Genomic DNA, 16,123 nt, shown 5'->3' with positions numbered 1-16,123 from the left:
GTGCCTTCAGGATCATCTAAGGATCCTTAATTTACTATAATGACAAGTCTTCTGTTACCTTAATCCCCCTGCCCCTGTGTATAAACAAACTCCCTGCCCCAAAGGCTACACTGCTCCCAGCTTCCCAACTCCTCACATCTCACCCTCCAGCTGTTGCAGCTAAGAGTGCTGTCAGGGGCTAGGGTGAGTAGGCCTTCCCTACGAAACTCGGGGGAGGCGGAACGGGACTAGAGCCCTTCCCTGGCCCCCCTAAATGGCGCCCCTGCTTTGACTCCTTTCTAGATAGTCATGAAACCCCCAAGTTCTCTGGATTCTTTTTCCCATCCCAATTTTCCCTTGTCTTGAGGCACAGGGTGTCTGTGTGCTAGCTATGGCATTCCAGTCCAGGTGTACTATCACGTTAACCAGATCCACACTAACAGATCCACCAGAATCTCTATGTTTGCTTAACTATCTTTATTCCAAAATACATTTTCATACAGCAAGCAAAGAAACCACCTTGCCAACAGTCGTCGTAGCCTCTGATCCCAGAGGGTGAGATCAGCTGGGAGGCATGATGGAGTCCTCATATTTCTGGGGTACAACGTGAGTGCTTTCATGAACTCTCCTCTGCTCTTTTGGGAAAAGCTGCAGCACCTTTGGTGGCTTGTACACAGGGTATATTTTTAATAAATCCACAGTAAGCGAATCCTCCTTCAGGCAGGAATGTTTGTACTTTGAAGGCAATGCCATTGGTGGTTATCAACTGAGGGAGGATAAATTGACCAAGTCTTGACGCATGCAGTCAGACCATATACACAGATAGCTGGGATCTTCCCCACTGATCTCATGCCCCTTTCTGTATCGTAAGTTTCATATAATTTGACTAACAGATCAGTGACTCTATCAGGCCAAGGTCACTTCAGTAGTTAGCTTGCTCTTTGGGAATTTTCAACAAATATACAGGTGGGTGTGTTCTGTGCATGCTGCTGTATCCAATCCTGCAGTCGCCCACTGATTTCAGTAGGCGTGCAGATCCTATAAACATTTTCTGTACTGGCAAGAACAGTGGTGGAGAGATTCCGGTGCTGCTTTTCACTGCCAAGGCACATCTGTGTTGTAGAGAGAGTCCATTCTGTATGGAGATGGGGAGGGAAATGAAGACCAGTCAGATTCAGATCCTAGGAGGTGCATGACTGCACACTTGGAGTTGCGAGTGGCTCAGCAAAGTGGGGGAAATGCCCGTTTAGGGACTGGGACACTGATGCTCTGCATGCGTGCCACTAGGTCACTTCTCAGGGGTTATACCCTTCAAGTAATAAACCCAGGAAATGCCTGCCCCCATGCCTGATGCCCGGGCACAGGAGACAACCAGCTTGCTGGTGACGGGCACCTTGCTGCCAGTGGGGTTCCCCTCAAAGCAGACGGTGATGAAGATGTTCTTCTTGGAACGTATGTTCTCAGCTGCCTTTATGGTAAAAGCTGGGTTCTCCACATTGTAGGTGAAGGCCGTGTGCTGCAGGAACACGTTCTTGAAGGGAATGGTCGTGCTGGAGCCAGCCTTGATCTGAAAGGGGCCCTGAGGCTTGGGGGGCACTGACACACCAAAGAGCGGGATGCTGTATTCTCCTCCGATGGGTGAAGACAGGATGAGAGTTGCTCTTGATTCACCCAGCTGGTAGGGTTCATAGGTTATGTCCACACTGACCTCTGTGCCCCCCTGAGAGCCTGGGGATGCATTGATGATTTTATCCGTGTGGAAATCTGAACAGTCAACCTGCAAGGGGAGAGAAGGCGCCACTTGGATTTGGAAAAGGCATTGTAGCCCCTGTGGCCCAAGGTCTGACATACCCCAGAGCTCAGGAACAGGAACAGCAGTGGGGGTAATTTAGCATCAGCAGGGTCCTGATACAAAATGTATGTTTACTGTTTTCTAAATGAAATGCACATTCCAGCCCCCTTCACTTGGGGCCTTTCCATGCACACAGGGAAAGCCCAAACCTCCCCCCTCCCAATTGGAACTCTGGGAAAGTTTGGCTCTGGGGATGGCTTAGGTGTTATTGCCTTGGGCAGTAACACCATGACTAACGTAGCCACAAAAGGGGATGTCTTCACTCTAGAATAATCACAGCACTAGGTAGAACTCATCTTGCACATGGTAGATCTCAAAGTATTTTACAAATAGGACAGTAACATTCAACCCCTTTTACAGATGGGGAAACTGAGGCACAAAGCGGGGAAGCAACTTGTCCACAGTCATCCAGCAGGCCAGTGGCTGAACTGAGACTACAGCCCAAGCCTCCAGTTCAGTGCTCTGTCCCCTAGGCTACACTGACCCCCTCAGCACCATTGCACTGTGGTGGCAGCTCTGATAAAGACTGAGTGACCCCACCTGGGAAGATGGTCCCTGCAGAAGGCTCAGCTTTGGTGGTGAAGTCAGTGGGAAGGCTGGCTACATTCACCACAACCTCACCACCTGCATTGGCCAAGCTAGGAAAGGTTCCAGCAGGACGGGGAGAGCAGTGCTGAAGGGGCCTAGTACTGCTCAAGAGGGCTGATGGGGTACATAGACTGAGTTGACTGCTGAATGTTTGTACTTCCACCCCCTTGAGCACTGGTGGCTTCCTTATTCTTCAGCTAGCCCCAGAGCAGAGCGGGGACCCTGATCACCTTGCAGGTGTACTCTGTTCTTTGACGGGTGTAGTTAATGAACTTGGTGGTGATGATCTGGCTGCTGCCCAGCATGGCACGGAAGTACAGCGGCTTCTCCGGCCTGGCTGCAATGGCTTTCAGGTTCAGGTCATACTGGAAGGAGCCCAAGTCGCTGCTCTGGAGCACCAAGCGCCCACTGACCTCCCCGACTTTTAGGGGCTGGAATTCGAACATGAGCACCCCCTGGGGGGAAAAGAGAGAACAACCTAGTCCATCCGTATGGGAGCAGAAATGTTAGTGCCCAGCCCAGGGATGGAAATTAGTACTTGGCGTGCTGCATCATGGACAGTCAACAGCTGTTGTAACACCCAGTGCCCTTGCAACCCAATCCGTACTCACTTGTGTAACACACACCTGTAACGCCGACAGACCCTGGTGGTCGGCATCAAACCTGGGACCTCCGGAGCTTAATACATGAGCCTCTACTGCATAAAAGCCATACGGCCGTTAACTAAGGCTGTAGAGCAGACTCATTAATCTCTCTAAGTGGTCTTGATGCCACTAGATGGGAGAGAACACCACACCCAGGAGGTGTGTGGGTTACACTTGCTCAGTGCATTTATCATCTACAGCCTCATAGAGAAGCACCTGGGTTTACATGGTGGGCATGGGGCAGACGGGGTGTGAATTAATTAATCAATGACCATTATTTATCAATTCATAAGATGAAATGACACACATGTACCCCTAGACAGGGGGACAGAAAGAGAATAAATTGTGGAGCTAACAAAGTTGTTTCATTGTTCTGATCACTCTGCTTGCGTGTTACATCTCTTCCACCCATCCTCCCTGAGCCTGGCTTGTTCATTTGGCTTGTAAGCATTTTGGGACAGGGATTAGCTCTGATAAGTCTCTACGGGCTGAACCACAAGGGTATGTGTCTCGAGGAATTACTGGAACATTGAAAACAAAAGGTAATCTAATGCGCCCTGCCTTATTTACTTACTCTTTTTGCAATATTAAGACTCACTTTAGGATGGTTTATAGGAGAAGGAGTTTTCTGACCTGGTGCTTCTCTGCTTCCCAAGAGAACACACAAACAAAGAGCACAAACAAAGCCTTCCCCCCTGCAGATTTGAAAGTATCGTCTTTCCCCATTGGTCCTTTTGGTCAGGTGCCAACCAGGTTATTTGAGCTTCTTAACCCCTTACAGGTAAGGAGGAATTCTAGGCTACCTGTAGCTGTATGGTTATAACAAACGTCGATATAAATAACGACATTCCTGATTTCTCATGCCCAGATCCTGGGGTGGCGGGGAGGGGCAGGTGCATTGACGAAGTGGGTGGAGAGCTGTGGGAAACCCCTGTAAAGCAGGAGGGAGGATGATGCTTGTGCCTGTCCATGTCTGTCTGTTCGTTAATTAGCCATTCCTGCGTTGTGGAGAATCTGTCCCAGGGAAAATTAAATGCTCCCCGCCGGCCCCCAGGCAAAGTGGCAATATTTTCGAAACTAAAGCTGTATTCTGCATCCAACTTTTGTGTCCTTTTGCTCTTTGGGCCAGGGGAGTTGGGGTGGTGAAGGAGCTTGGTAGAGCAGAGAGCAGCTCAGCCCCACTTCAGCTGCTCTCGGCCTACCTAGAAGAAGGGTGCGGGGAGCTGGGGTGTTTGGCGCAGCCAAGGCTGGGACTGGGGACAGAGATGATGCACAGGAGGGCAGGCAGAAGCCTCGTGGGATTGCACTTGGAGAAGCAACTGAACCAGTGCAGCAGTTCGCGCCGTGATTGCTCCTACGACTGCCCTGAAGGGGACTGACCCAGGGAATGACTCAGCAGCTGGCCTTGCAAACAGCCAGTGCAACCACAGCGGTGGTGGGAAGGCCTGTGGGCTTGTTGGCAGCAACTCTGCACATGGCCGTGTGATGCGTTACAGGCATCCTAGTGGTGCATGGAAGATTCCTGCGGGGCAGTGTAATTCTCTGTAGGGATGCTCTGCATATCCCCACTCTCCTGCATCTCTCTGATTTGCTTACCCTACCCATCTTCTCCTGTCCATGTGACCTTTGGGGACTGCAGCCCTCTGAGGATCTGGTGGGGTCTGTTACCACTGGAAACCAGCCCCATAGTGCACACACAGATCAGGCTAACACCTGGCTCAGGAGCACTTGGGCTGTTGACATTCCTGAAGGTCACAGCAATTGCCTTACTGCAGAGGGAGGAGAGCAGTGCAAGCAGGTTTGCTGTGCAAGGCTTTGTTCTACCTCGGACTGGGCGGGCACAACGAACTGCGGTGGGAGGTTGACATCGGGCACTTTGCAGTCTGTAGTAAACGTCACCGGGAAGAAGAGGGGGTTTTCCACCCTGATGGATGAAGACGTGCTCTGCCGAACAGGGGTAACCATCTCGATGGTGCTGAGCGGACCGGAAGGGATGGCCTTGAATGTGGCCAGGTAGAACAAGTACTCCTGTGTCGCCTCATTGCGAAAGGTCACCTGAAATCAAGCACAAAAGAGGTAACAGTCAGACCTAGGGGAACTCCCTCTGGACCAGGGACTGGTTCTGGTCACAGGAGAAATGAACTCACCTTGGACTCTTCCCACCTGCCTCCTATGCACACCTGGCAGAGAACAAGTGCCCTGATCAACTTCCAGTGGAGTCCAGGGGAGCTTTACTTTAGATGCCTAACTACCAGAGCAGTCACTTCATTCTGGGCACCCAAAAGTTTCAATGTTTTGGTTTAAAATCCTAGAGACTCCCACCATCACCCCTACACACAATCAGCAAGCAACCATTCCTTTGCAGAGTAGCAGGGCCTGGGAGTGGGCCTACCTTGGCACTGAATAGCCCTTCCTTGTAGGAGAAGAAGGTGAGCTTATAGTCCTTCTTGGAGGAGGCAGGCACTTCCGTGTAGTCCAGCCCCTTCAGCATGGTGGTGATGTCCAACTTTTCTGGTTTGATCATATCCACTATCACATGGAACCTGGGGAGAGACAAACAAGAGAAAGGTCAAAAGGCCTCATTTCCACTGCAAACAGCCAGACATCAGCCCGGTAGCAAACACTTACGCAGGCTGTCCGATTGGTGCCCCTAGAGTATGTCTACACTATAGTAGGGACGCGGGCTCTGACATATGTCTACACCTGCCCTAACACCCACACAGCACTCACACCCCTCAGAACACGGGCTGACTGGCTCGTCCCAGGGTAGAGGTCTGCACCCACGTTCCAGCCTCTAGCTGAGGCTGTTGTAGCCAGGCTTGTATTTGGACAGTCCAGCAAAGCTATCCCATAATTCCTGGGCCCTGCACGGTCTGGCCTTTCTGCTCCTCAATAGCTGGTCAAACATGTGCTTTGTGGTTCCAAACCATGTGACCAGGGCCAGCTTTAGGGAAAATGGCACCCTGGGCGAACTTGCATTTTGGTGCCCCTGGCTCCTGTGTGCATGGCACCCCCCATTGCCCCTGGCCCCCATGAACTCCCCAGGCTCCCCTCTCTCCCTCCCCCCATAACTCCTGCACTGTGCCCGCTTCACCCCAATGCCTGTTCCCCCCTCCTGCACTACTAATCCCTACATCCCTTCATTCCCAACCTCTGCCCCCTCCTGCACCCAAACCCCTATACTGTGCCACCTTCACCCCTAATCCCTGCACCTCCCTCCTGTGCCCCTAACCCCTGCACTGTGTGTGTCCCCTCACCCCAACCCCTGCCCTCCTCCTGCACCCCAACACCTGCCCCTCCTGTGCCCCTAACCTCTGCACTGTGCCCCCTTCACCCCAACCCCTGCCCCCTCCTGTGCCCCAATCCCTGCACTGTGCATGTCCCCTCACCCCAACCTCTGCTCTCCTCCTGCACCCCAACCCCTGCCCCCTCATGTGCCCTCAATCCCTGCACTGTGCCCCCTTCACTTCTACCCCCTGCACCTTCCTCCTGAGCCCCTAACCCCTGCCCTGTGCCCCCTTCACCCCAACCCCTGCACCTCCCTCCTGCACCCACGTGGGGGAACTGACCTGGATGCACAAAGCAGCTGGCACTGCTCTCGCTCCCCCACTGGACTGCTGCTCCTCCACCCCCCGCAGCCCTAGGGGGCTGAGCCTGTGAGGGGGGAGCAAGGAGCTGTCAGGGCTCCCTGCATCCAGGTCACTTTCCCTGCCGGCTGCGTAAGGGGAGGGCAGGAGAGCAGCAGTTCCTGATGTCTCAGCCCAGCCCAGGTGGAGAAGTGACCTGGATGCAGGGAGCCCTGGTGTGTGTGTTGTGGGGACTGCGTGAAGGGGTGTGTGTATACGTGTGTTGGGGGGACTGTGTGAAGGGGTGTGTGTGTGTTGGGGTGGAGTGTGTGTGCGCCCGAGTGAGTGAGTGCGCTGTCTCTTTAAGAAAGCACTCAGGGTCAGGAGCCTGAACTTGGCTTGTTCAGACACAAGCAGCCGCCAGCAGCTCCAGCCCCAGAGAGGCAGCAGCGCACACAGATTCCCCCGTCCCGTCACCCCAGCTTAGGGGCAATCGGTACACCGGGGGGGACACCCCGCCATCAGCCCCCACCGAGCAGACAGGAGGAGGCTCCCAGTCCGGAGTGGCCAGGGGCGACTCCAGGGATGAAGGGGAGGTTGGGGAACAGGAACAGCAGCGGCTGCACACGTGGGGCAGAGGAGTCACCTGGCTCCACCCCGGTCGTCCAACTGCCCCCTGCAGCTCGGGTCTACCCCTCCCCACCCCGCTGCTCGCCTGCCTGCCCTGCCGCCTCCATCAGCCCAGCTGGCTCTGGGCAGCAGGTCCAGTGGGAATCCAAACCCTGCACACGGCGCCCCCTTGGGCGGGCCGCCCTGGGTGGGGGCACGTACGGCCCACCCCAAAGACCGGCCCTGCAAGTGACCCTTCTGAATTCTAATGAGGATGGACCAAATCCTGTTGGTTCATTTCACTGATCTAGAAGAAACACAGACGAGGGCCCAGGGCCTTGTCATCTGATCTTGACTCAGTGGCCACACCTGCAGAGTCCATTGTTATTTAACAGCCAAGGATCTGTGGGATCTCCTGAACCCCAAGGGGAAAGTGCATAAGCTAGGGCAATGGACGCCAGCTCTGATCTATCCAGGCAGTCCCTGGAGCACAGTGCTCCTAGGCCGCAGTCTGATCAGCCCTTGGTGTGGTATGTCATGGATCAGAGGGAGTGACTAGGCAGGGTGTTACTACAGTTGGAGAGGGGATGGGTGACATCCCTGTGACAAGCTTGCTGGCTCCATGTCTAGTTGGCAGCTGGTATCAAGTGGAGTGCCCCAAGGGTCGGTCCCGGGGCCGGTTTTGTTCAATATCTTCATTAATGATCTGGAGGATGGCATGGATTCGACCCTCAGCAGGTTTGCAGATGACATTAAACTGGGAGGAGTGGTAGATACGCTGGAGGGTAGGGATAGGATACAGAGGGACCTAGAGAAATTAGAGGATTGGGCCAAAAGAAATCTGATGAGGTTCAACAAGGACAAGTGCAGAGTCCTGCACTTAGGACGGAAGAATCCCATGCACCGCTACAGACTAGGGACCAAATGGCTCGGCAGCAGTTCTGCAGAAAAGGACCGAGGGGTTACAGTGGACAAGAAGCTGGATATGAGTCAACAGTGTGTCCTTGTTGCCAAGAAGGCCAATGGCATTTTGGGATGTATAAGTAGGGGCATTGCCAGCAGATCAAGGAACGTGATCATTCCCCTCTATTCGACATTGGTGAGGCCTCATCTGGAGTACTGTGTCCAGTTTTGGGCCCCACGCTACAAGAAGGATGTGGAAAAATTGGAAAGCGTCCAGTGGAGGGCAACAGAAATAATTAGGGGACTGGAACACATGACTTATGAGGAGAGGCTGAGGGAACTGGGATTGTTTAGTCTTCAGAAGAGAAGAATGAGGGGGGATTTGATAGCTGCTTTCAACTACCTGAAAGGCGGTTCCAAAGAGGATGGATCTAGACTGTTCTCAGTGGTAGCAGATGACAGAACAAGGAGTAATGGTTTCAAGTTGCAGTGGGAGAGGTTCAGGTTGGATATTAGGAAACACTATTTCACTAGGAGGGTGATGAAACACTGGAATGGGTTACCTAGGGAGGTGGTGGAATCTCCTTCCTTTGAGGTTTTTAAGGTCAGGCTTGACAAAGCCCTGGCTGGGATGATTTAGTTGGGGATTGGTCCTGCTTTGAGCAGGGGGTTGGACTAGATGACCTCCTGAGGTCCCTTCCAACCCTGATATTCTATGATTCTATGAAGGCCTACTCAAGTAATGCAGGGATCTCAAACTCAATTTACCTTAGGGCCAGTGCCAGTCCTCAAATCCTTCCGGCGGGCCAATAATGTCACTCATGCCGCATAGAACCTGGCCCCCCAAACTCCACCCCCCACCTGCCTAAGGCTCTGGGAGGGAGTTTGGGTGCTGGGTGCAGGCTCTGGGCTGGGGCAGGGGTTGGGGGTGCAGGCTCTGGGAGGGGGTCAGGGCACTTACCTGGGGCTCCAAGGTGGGGTGGGCCAGGGGGCCTCCACGCACTGCTACCCCCAGGCACTGCCCCTGCAGCTTCCCATTGGCTGCAGGGGTGCTCAGGGCGGAGGCGGTGTGCGGAAGCACAGCCCCGCCCCACCCCGGGGCCGCAGGGAGGGGCCAGCAGCCACGTGGAGCGTGCAGGAAATTGCTCAGCTCCGCTGCGCTGCTGGTGGTGAGTGGGGCCCCAGGCCATTTTAAATGGTCTGGATGAAGTGTGCGGGGGAGCGCCCGGGGGTGGCAGGCAGGACCAAAATTGCTGAAGCCCCGGGGGCCACAGTGGGGCGCTTTTTGGGCCACAGATGGCCCACGGGCCGGGACTTTGAGACCCCTGCTGTATTGTTTCTAGACTGCTCTTGCCCTGCCAAACCTGTTGGGTAAATTTCCCCCGGGCCATTATGGGGAGGGAGATGGAGTTTATTTGGCATAAACCCTCCCAAAGCAGAGCTGTCAGCCAGATCCATGCCTCCTGAGACCGGAATAAAGGCCAGTCTAAGTGCATGCCGACCTTGTGGCCTAGACAATCTCCCAAGAGGCTTTCTGGGACCCCAAGTCACAGCACACACCAACTTCTTGGCTGGGAGTTGTTGGGGTAACACCAGGGATGGAGCTAGCATGGAAAGCCCCTCTCTGTGCTGCTAGCTGTGAACAGCCACTAGGCCCTTCCCAGTTTACCTTTGTGGCTTGTTCAGCCAGTTTGAGATGGGGAGCAATTCGGTGTAGGTAGTTTTGCATGGCACCTCTCGGACAATGGTCCCTGAAGACTTAGGGGGCTCTGCAGTCCCCTGCAGGAGGTACAGCAAACCTGTCCCATCGGGGAGCGGAAAGAAGATGGAGCCCTAGAGACAATGCAAAAGGTTGGTAGGTTTCTCTGCTTTCACGGTCCCCTGTTCAGCTTATCTGCTCCTGAGTGCATACATACATGGGCCAGAGCTGCTGGTATGACAACTGCCCTGTGCTGCACTGCCAGGGTAAGCCAGCCATTTTCACCAGCCTAGAAAGACGCACCCCAATGGGAGGCTGATCCTGCACTGGTGAAGAATCGATATGGGGGTCTCCTGCTCTACCGCTCATCCCTCCGGCAGGTGTGGTCGGGGAGAGGCGGCATGGCTGGAGCAAAGCAGGCGAGGTGAGGCTGTCACTGCGCCATGCTCATTCTCAGCTGCAGCAGAGTCACTTTGCAGATGTGCGCAGCTGGCAGAGGGACTGGCCGTGCCCAGAGACACAGCAGCAGCAGGGGAGTGCAAAAGTGAGCTGCATGCTGCCCTGACACCTCCCCTGCACAGTACTCTGTGAGATCTGCATCCCAGGTTCTGCCCCCCGAAGTCTCCAGCTGTTGCCTTAGAAGCGGTCTTGGCAGTCACCATTGCTAACAAAGCTGGGGGATGGTGAGCTTTCTGCCATGGCGCTCATTATCCCTGCCATGATGCCCCAGCTCCCACACAAGCCTCTCTCCTGCCGATTCCCCCAGGTGAGAGTGTGCAGCCTCCCTCTGTCCTCACTGCGGATTCACAGCCTGCTTCCCGTGCACAGCTGCCCTTCCCTTCCCTCTTCAGCACCTCCCAGTGAGCTGCTATTAGTCTGCAGATTAGCATCCTCGGGCCAGCAGAAAGATTCCCCAGCAAACCTCCATGGGGCAGCGGCTGTGACCTCCAAGTGTGTGGGACATCTTGGAGAGGCCTTTTAATGGGGCACGGTGCTCTCTGTGAAACCAGCCACACCTGGTGCAGTCCTGGTTCCGTAGCTCAAGGTCTGTCTACACCGGGGTCCCCAACGTGGTGCCCGCGGGTGCAATGGCACCCGCTGGGGCAGTTGTGTGCACCTGCAGGACACCGCGCTGCCAAAATGCCCCTGCTGAGGGCGGCCGGCAGAGAACCGCCTGCTGAAATGCCACCGAGAAGCATTGCCATTTCTCGGCGGCGACGCTTCTTGCCACTGCTGCTTCTCGGCGGCATTTCGGTGGCCAGGTGTCTGGCGCCCGCCACAGTCTTCTGGGAATAGGAATGTGCTATTCCCACAGAAAGGTTGGGGACCACTGGTCTACACTAATCATAGGGGTGACTGCGGCATGTGCAGCCATACCCAAGCGAGCTCTGAGAACAACAGCAGAGACGTCTTGGCAGCATGAGCTAGCAGCCGAGTCCAGTCATGATTCTATAGACCTCGATCGGATCCTTCCTTCGTCCTATGCTGAACAGCCCCAGGCTTTCTCCATCTCTCCTCACATGAAAGCTGATCCAGACCCCTCATCATATTTGTTGCCCTTCTCTGTACTTTTTCCAATTCTAGTACAGAGATGAGGCCACCAGAACCACATGCAATATTCAAGGTGTGGGAATACCATGGATTTATATAGTGGCAATATGAAATGTTCTGATTATCTATCCCTTCCTTAATGGTTCCTAATATTCTGTTAGCTTCTTTGACTGCCACTGCATATTGAGCAAATGTTTCCAGAGAACAATCAACGATGATGCCAAGATCTCTTTCTCGACAACAGCTAATTCAGACCCCGTCAGTTTATATGTATAGTTGGGATTATGTTTTCCAATGTGCATTACTTTGCATTTATCAACACTGAATTTCATCTGCCATTTTCTTGCCCAGTCACCCAGTTTTGTGAGATCCCTTTGTAACTCTTTGCAGTAAGCTTTGGACTTTACCAGTCCATCTTGAGTAATTTTGTATTGTCTACAAACTTTGACACTTCACCGTTTACCCCTTTTTCCAGATTACTTATGAATATGTTGACCAGCACTGGTCCCAGTACAGTTACTGCTATTTAAAAAACCCAGGGGTACCCTGCTATTTACCTGTCTCCAGTGTGAAAACTGACCATTTATTCCTATGTTAGAAAAGTATGTATATGGTAATTAGGGCTATTCCGTAGAAATAGTTAATATAGCCATGCTAAATGGCCTAGCGCTTTGAAATGCACACCTGTATTGTTAGAGAATTAGAGGTAATACTAATTGTATGTGTTTATTTATATCTTGTTACATGTTAGCCATGTAAACAGACAGTTCCTGTCTATTACTATAGCTATTGATTCAGAGATCAAAAGGGGAATATTAACATTTAGATGAAATGTGAGTGTGATAATGTCATTGTCTTTATTTCACTTTAAAGTCTGTGGTAAATTGTCTATAAACTACTTAATGGATAATTACCTTATGCTGATGAATGCAACTAATTATTTAGGTATGCATAGAAGATAGGTAGTTCTACTTCAAAGCTGCTATTCTTCACCCAAGGAACCCCTGCTGTAAAGAGGCTACCACAGCCTACCAAAAAACTGTATAAAAACCCTTGGGACCTGATCCTTTTATCTCAGATCTGCTGAAGCTTTTTTCAGGGGAAGTTTGAGTCGTAAGACTGAGGTCTCCAGTCCCATCTGGATCGCCCTGTGTATGGCACTTTGGACTGAACCTATCGACTAATTCTAAGAGCTATATGCAAGTTCAAAGCTCACCATCTCTGCTCTGAAACTGATCTCAGAACTGTACTCATGTCTGTATGGATACTGATCTTTTAACCAATAAACTTTAGTTTAGTTAATAAGTGTGTATTTGGCTATAAGTGTGTATTTGGGTAAGATCTGAAATATTTATTAACCTCGGAGATCACGTGTCCGATCTTTTGGGATTGGTAGAACATTCATATTTGACTGGGCTGTCTGGGAGGGAGCCCAAAAGCTGGGTTGCTTTTAACTTCTGTGTAACCAGTAAAGTATTATAGAAGCTGTTTTGTGGCTAACTTGGTGGCTCTAAGTATTGGAATACCCACAAGCTTTGGGAATTGTCTGCCCCATTCTTTGCAGTTTGCCCTAATTGAATAATCTCAGTGTGGTCCCCCTGGGTCGCTGGTCACAGCTGTGTTCATCTATGTGTCTGATAATTCTCTTCTTTACAATAGTTTCAACCTTTTGTCTGGTACTGAAATTAGGCTTACCGGCAATTGCCAGGATGGCCTCTGGAGCCTTTTTTAAAAATTGGCTTTACATTCCAGTCATCTGGTACAGAGGCTGATTTAAGCAATAGGTTACATACCACAGTTAGGAGTTCTGCAATTTCATATTTGAGTTCCTTCAGAACTGGTCCAGTGACTTATTACAGTTTAATTTATCAATTTGTTCCAAAACCTCCTCTAATGACACCTCAACTTTGGACACTTCCTTAAATTTGTCACCTAAAAAGAATCGCTCAGGTGTGGGGATCTCCCCCATATCCTCAGCAGTGTACACCAATGCAAAGTATTCATTTAGCATCTCCACAGTGGCCTTGTCTTCCTTGAGTGCTTCTTTAGCACCTCAATCATCCACTGGCCCCACTAATTGTTTGGCAGACTTCCTGCTTCTGATGTACTTTAAAAAAATGTTGCTTTTAGTTATTGTGTCTTTTGCTAGTTGCTCTTCATATTGTTTTTTGGCCTCCCTAATTGTACTTTTACATTGACTTGCCAGAGTTTATGCTCCTATTTTCCTCAGTAGCATCTGACTTCCAGTTTTTAAAGGGTGCCTTTTAGTATCTAACTACTACTTCTACTCTGTTGTTCAGCCATGGTGGCATTTGTTTGGTTCTCTTGCTGGTTTTTTTTTTATGTGGGGAATATATTTAGTCTGAGCCTCTATTACGGTGTTTTAAAAACGTTTCTATGCAGCTTGCAGGTATTTCACTCTTGTGACAGTTCCTTTTAATTTCCATTTAACTAGCTTCCTCATTTTTGTGTAGTTCCCCCTTATGAAGTTAAATGCTATTGTGGGTGTTTCTTTGGTATTTTTCCTCCTAAAAGGATGTTAAATTTAATTACATTATGGTCACTATTAATGAGCAGTTCAGCTATATTCACACACTGAACCACATCCTGTTTTCCACTTATGACTAAATCAAGAATGGCCTGTCCCCTTGTGTGTTCCAGGACTAGCCGCTCCAAGAAGCAGTTATTAATGGTGTCTCAAAATTTTATCTCTGCATCCCATCCTGCGGTCTCATGTTCCCTGTCAATAGGGGCATAGTTGAAATCTCCCATTATTATTGGGTTTTCTGGTTTTGTAGTCTCTCTAATCTCCCTGAGCATTTCACAATCACCACCACTATCCTGGTCAGGGGGTTGCTAGTACATTCCTACTGCTATATTCTTATTAAAGTATGGAATTTCTATCCATAGAGATTTGATGGTACTGATTCAGATTTTTATTATATTTGACTCTATGCTCTCTTTCACATATAGTGCCATCCCCCACCTGCACAACCTGCTCTGTCATTCCTATATATTTTGTACCCTGGTATAACTGTGTCCCATTGATTAACATCATTCCACCAAGTTTCTGAGATGCCTAGTATATCAATATGCTCATTTAGTACCAGGCACTCAAGTTCACACATCTTGGTATTTTAGACTTCTAGCATTTGCACACAAGCACATATAACATTTGCCAATACTGTATTTAGTTGTCTGCCGTCCTGGGATGTAACTGACCTTTTTTGGTTGACTGTTTCTCTTCAGTTCCTACCTGTACTTTATCAACTTCTATCTTCTCCTCTTTACTAGGAGAATCCCCGTTAATAAATCCTCCCCATGGATGTGTCTGTCAGAACCATGTGCTGCGCCACACCGGTTGGTTTGCCCCCAGCCCTGAGTTGAAAAATTGTTCTACGACCGTGATTAATTTTAATTGTGCACGCCAGCAACCCGGCTCTGTTTTGGGTTAGGTGGAGCCCAAACTTCCTGTAGAGACGCCCCCTTTTCTCAAAGGATCCCCAGTTCCTAATAAAGCTAAATCCCTCCCCCGAATGCCATTGTCTAACCCATGCATTGAGACCCCGTAGTTCTGCCTGTCTTCTCAGCTCTGTGAGCATTTCAGAGAACGCTATTGTGGGGGTCCTGGACTTCAATCTAAATTTGGCCTCCAGGACCTCTCTCCTACTTTTCCCTGTGTCATTGGTACCTACTTATACCATGTTCACTGGATCCGCCCCAGCACTGCAAATACGTGTATCTAGGTCAGGGGCGGGCAAACTTTTTGGCCTGAGGGCCACATCGGGTTTTGTAAATTGTATGGAGGGCGGGTTAGGGGAGTCTGTGCCTCCCCAAACAGCCAGGCATGGCCCGGCCCCCGCCCCTTATCCCCCCCACCCTGTTTCTCGCCCCTGATGCCCCCCCGATCCCTGCCCCATCCACTCCCCCAACCACCCCCGAAAGTCCCACCCCTGACTGCCCCCCCGCCACCACATCCAACCCCTCCTCTCATTTCTGACCACCCCCACCCCCCCGGGACCCCTGCCCCATCCAACCACCCCTTCTCCCTGTCCCCTGACTAGCACCGGAACCCTTGCCCCTGACTGCCCCCCGCCGCCCCATCCAACCCCCCCCCCTTCCTGACTGGCCCCCGCCCAGGACCCCTGCCCCCATTCAACGCTCCTGTTCCCCACCCTCTGACTGCCCCGACCCCTATCCACACCCCCGCCCCCTGACCACTCCCCCCGAACTCCACTGCCCTCTATCCAGCCCCCCCGCTTCCTGCCCCCTTGCCGCGCAGCACAGAGACCAGGTCAGGCCGGGCTCTGCAGCTGCGCTGCCCCAGGAGCTCCCAGCCCCGCCGCCCCGAGCATTGCACTGGCGGCACAGTGAGCTGAGGCTGCGGGGGAAGAGGAACAGCGGGGGAGGGGCTGGGGGTGAGCCTTCCGGGCCAGGAGCTCAGGGGCCAGGCAGGAGGGTCCCACAGGCCGGATGTGGTCCGTGGGCCATAGTTTGCCCACCTCTGATCTAGGTGTATTGAGAGATCTGCAACCTTTGCACCCGGCAGGCAATCCACCATGTGGTTCTCCCAGTCATCACAAACCCAGCTATCTATATTTCTAATAATTGATTTCCCATAAGAACGGCCAGACTGGGTCAGACCAAAGGTCCATCCAGCCCAGTATCCTGTCTGCCGACAGTGGCCAGTGCCAGGTGCCCCAGAGGGAGTGAACCTAACAGGTAATGATCA

The 16,123-nt window shown here is 51.8% G+C and overlaps 1 protein-coding gene across 2 annotated transcripts in view; it reads right to left on the bottom strand.

Moving 5' to 3' along the window:
* Nucleotides 1-458: 458 nt before the first annotated feature.
* Nucleotides 459-16,123, bottom strand: part of HYDIN (HYDIN axonemal central pair apparatus protein) — a 443,011-nt gene continuing 427,346 nt past the window's right edge. For both annotated transcript variants that reach the window (XM_074968344.1, XM_074968343.1), the window contains 5 exons: nucleotides 9,811-9,974; nucleotides 5,456-5,606; nucleotides 4,888-5,118; nucleotides 2,650-2,874; nucleotides 459-1,756 (listed from right to left, as the gene is read on the bottom strand). In XM_074968344.1, the coding sequence (XP_074824445.1) occupies nucleotides 1,268-1,756; nucleotides 2,650-2,874; nucleotides 4,888-5,118; nucleotides 5,456-5,606; nucleotides 9,811-9,974 (1,260 nt within the window). In that variant the 3' untranslated portion in view covers nucleotides 459-1,267. The remainder of the gene's footprint in view (nucleotides 1,757-2,649; nucleotides 2,875-4,887; nucleotides 5,119-5,455; nucleotides 5,607-9,810; nucleotides 9,975-16,123) is intronic.

The sequence above is a fragment of the Natator depressus genome, chromosome 12, assembly GCF_965152275.1.
Source record: "Natator depressus isolate rNatDep1 chromosome 12, rNatDep2.hap1, whole genome shotgun sequence".
Taxonomy (NCBI): Eukaryota; Metazoa; Chordata; order Testudines; family Cheloniidae; genus Natator; species Natator depressus.
This window is presented reverse-complemented; position numbering and strand designations above follow the sequence as displayed.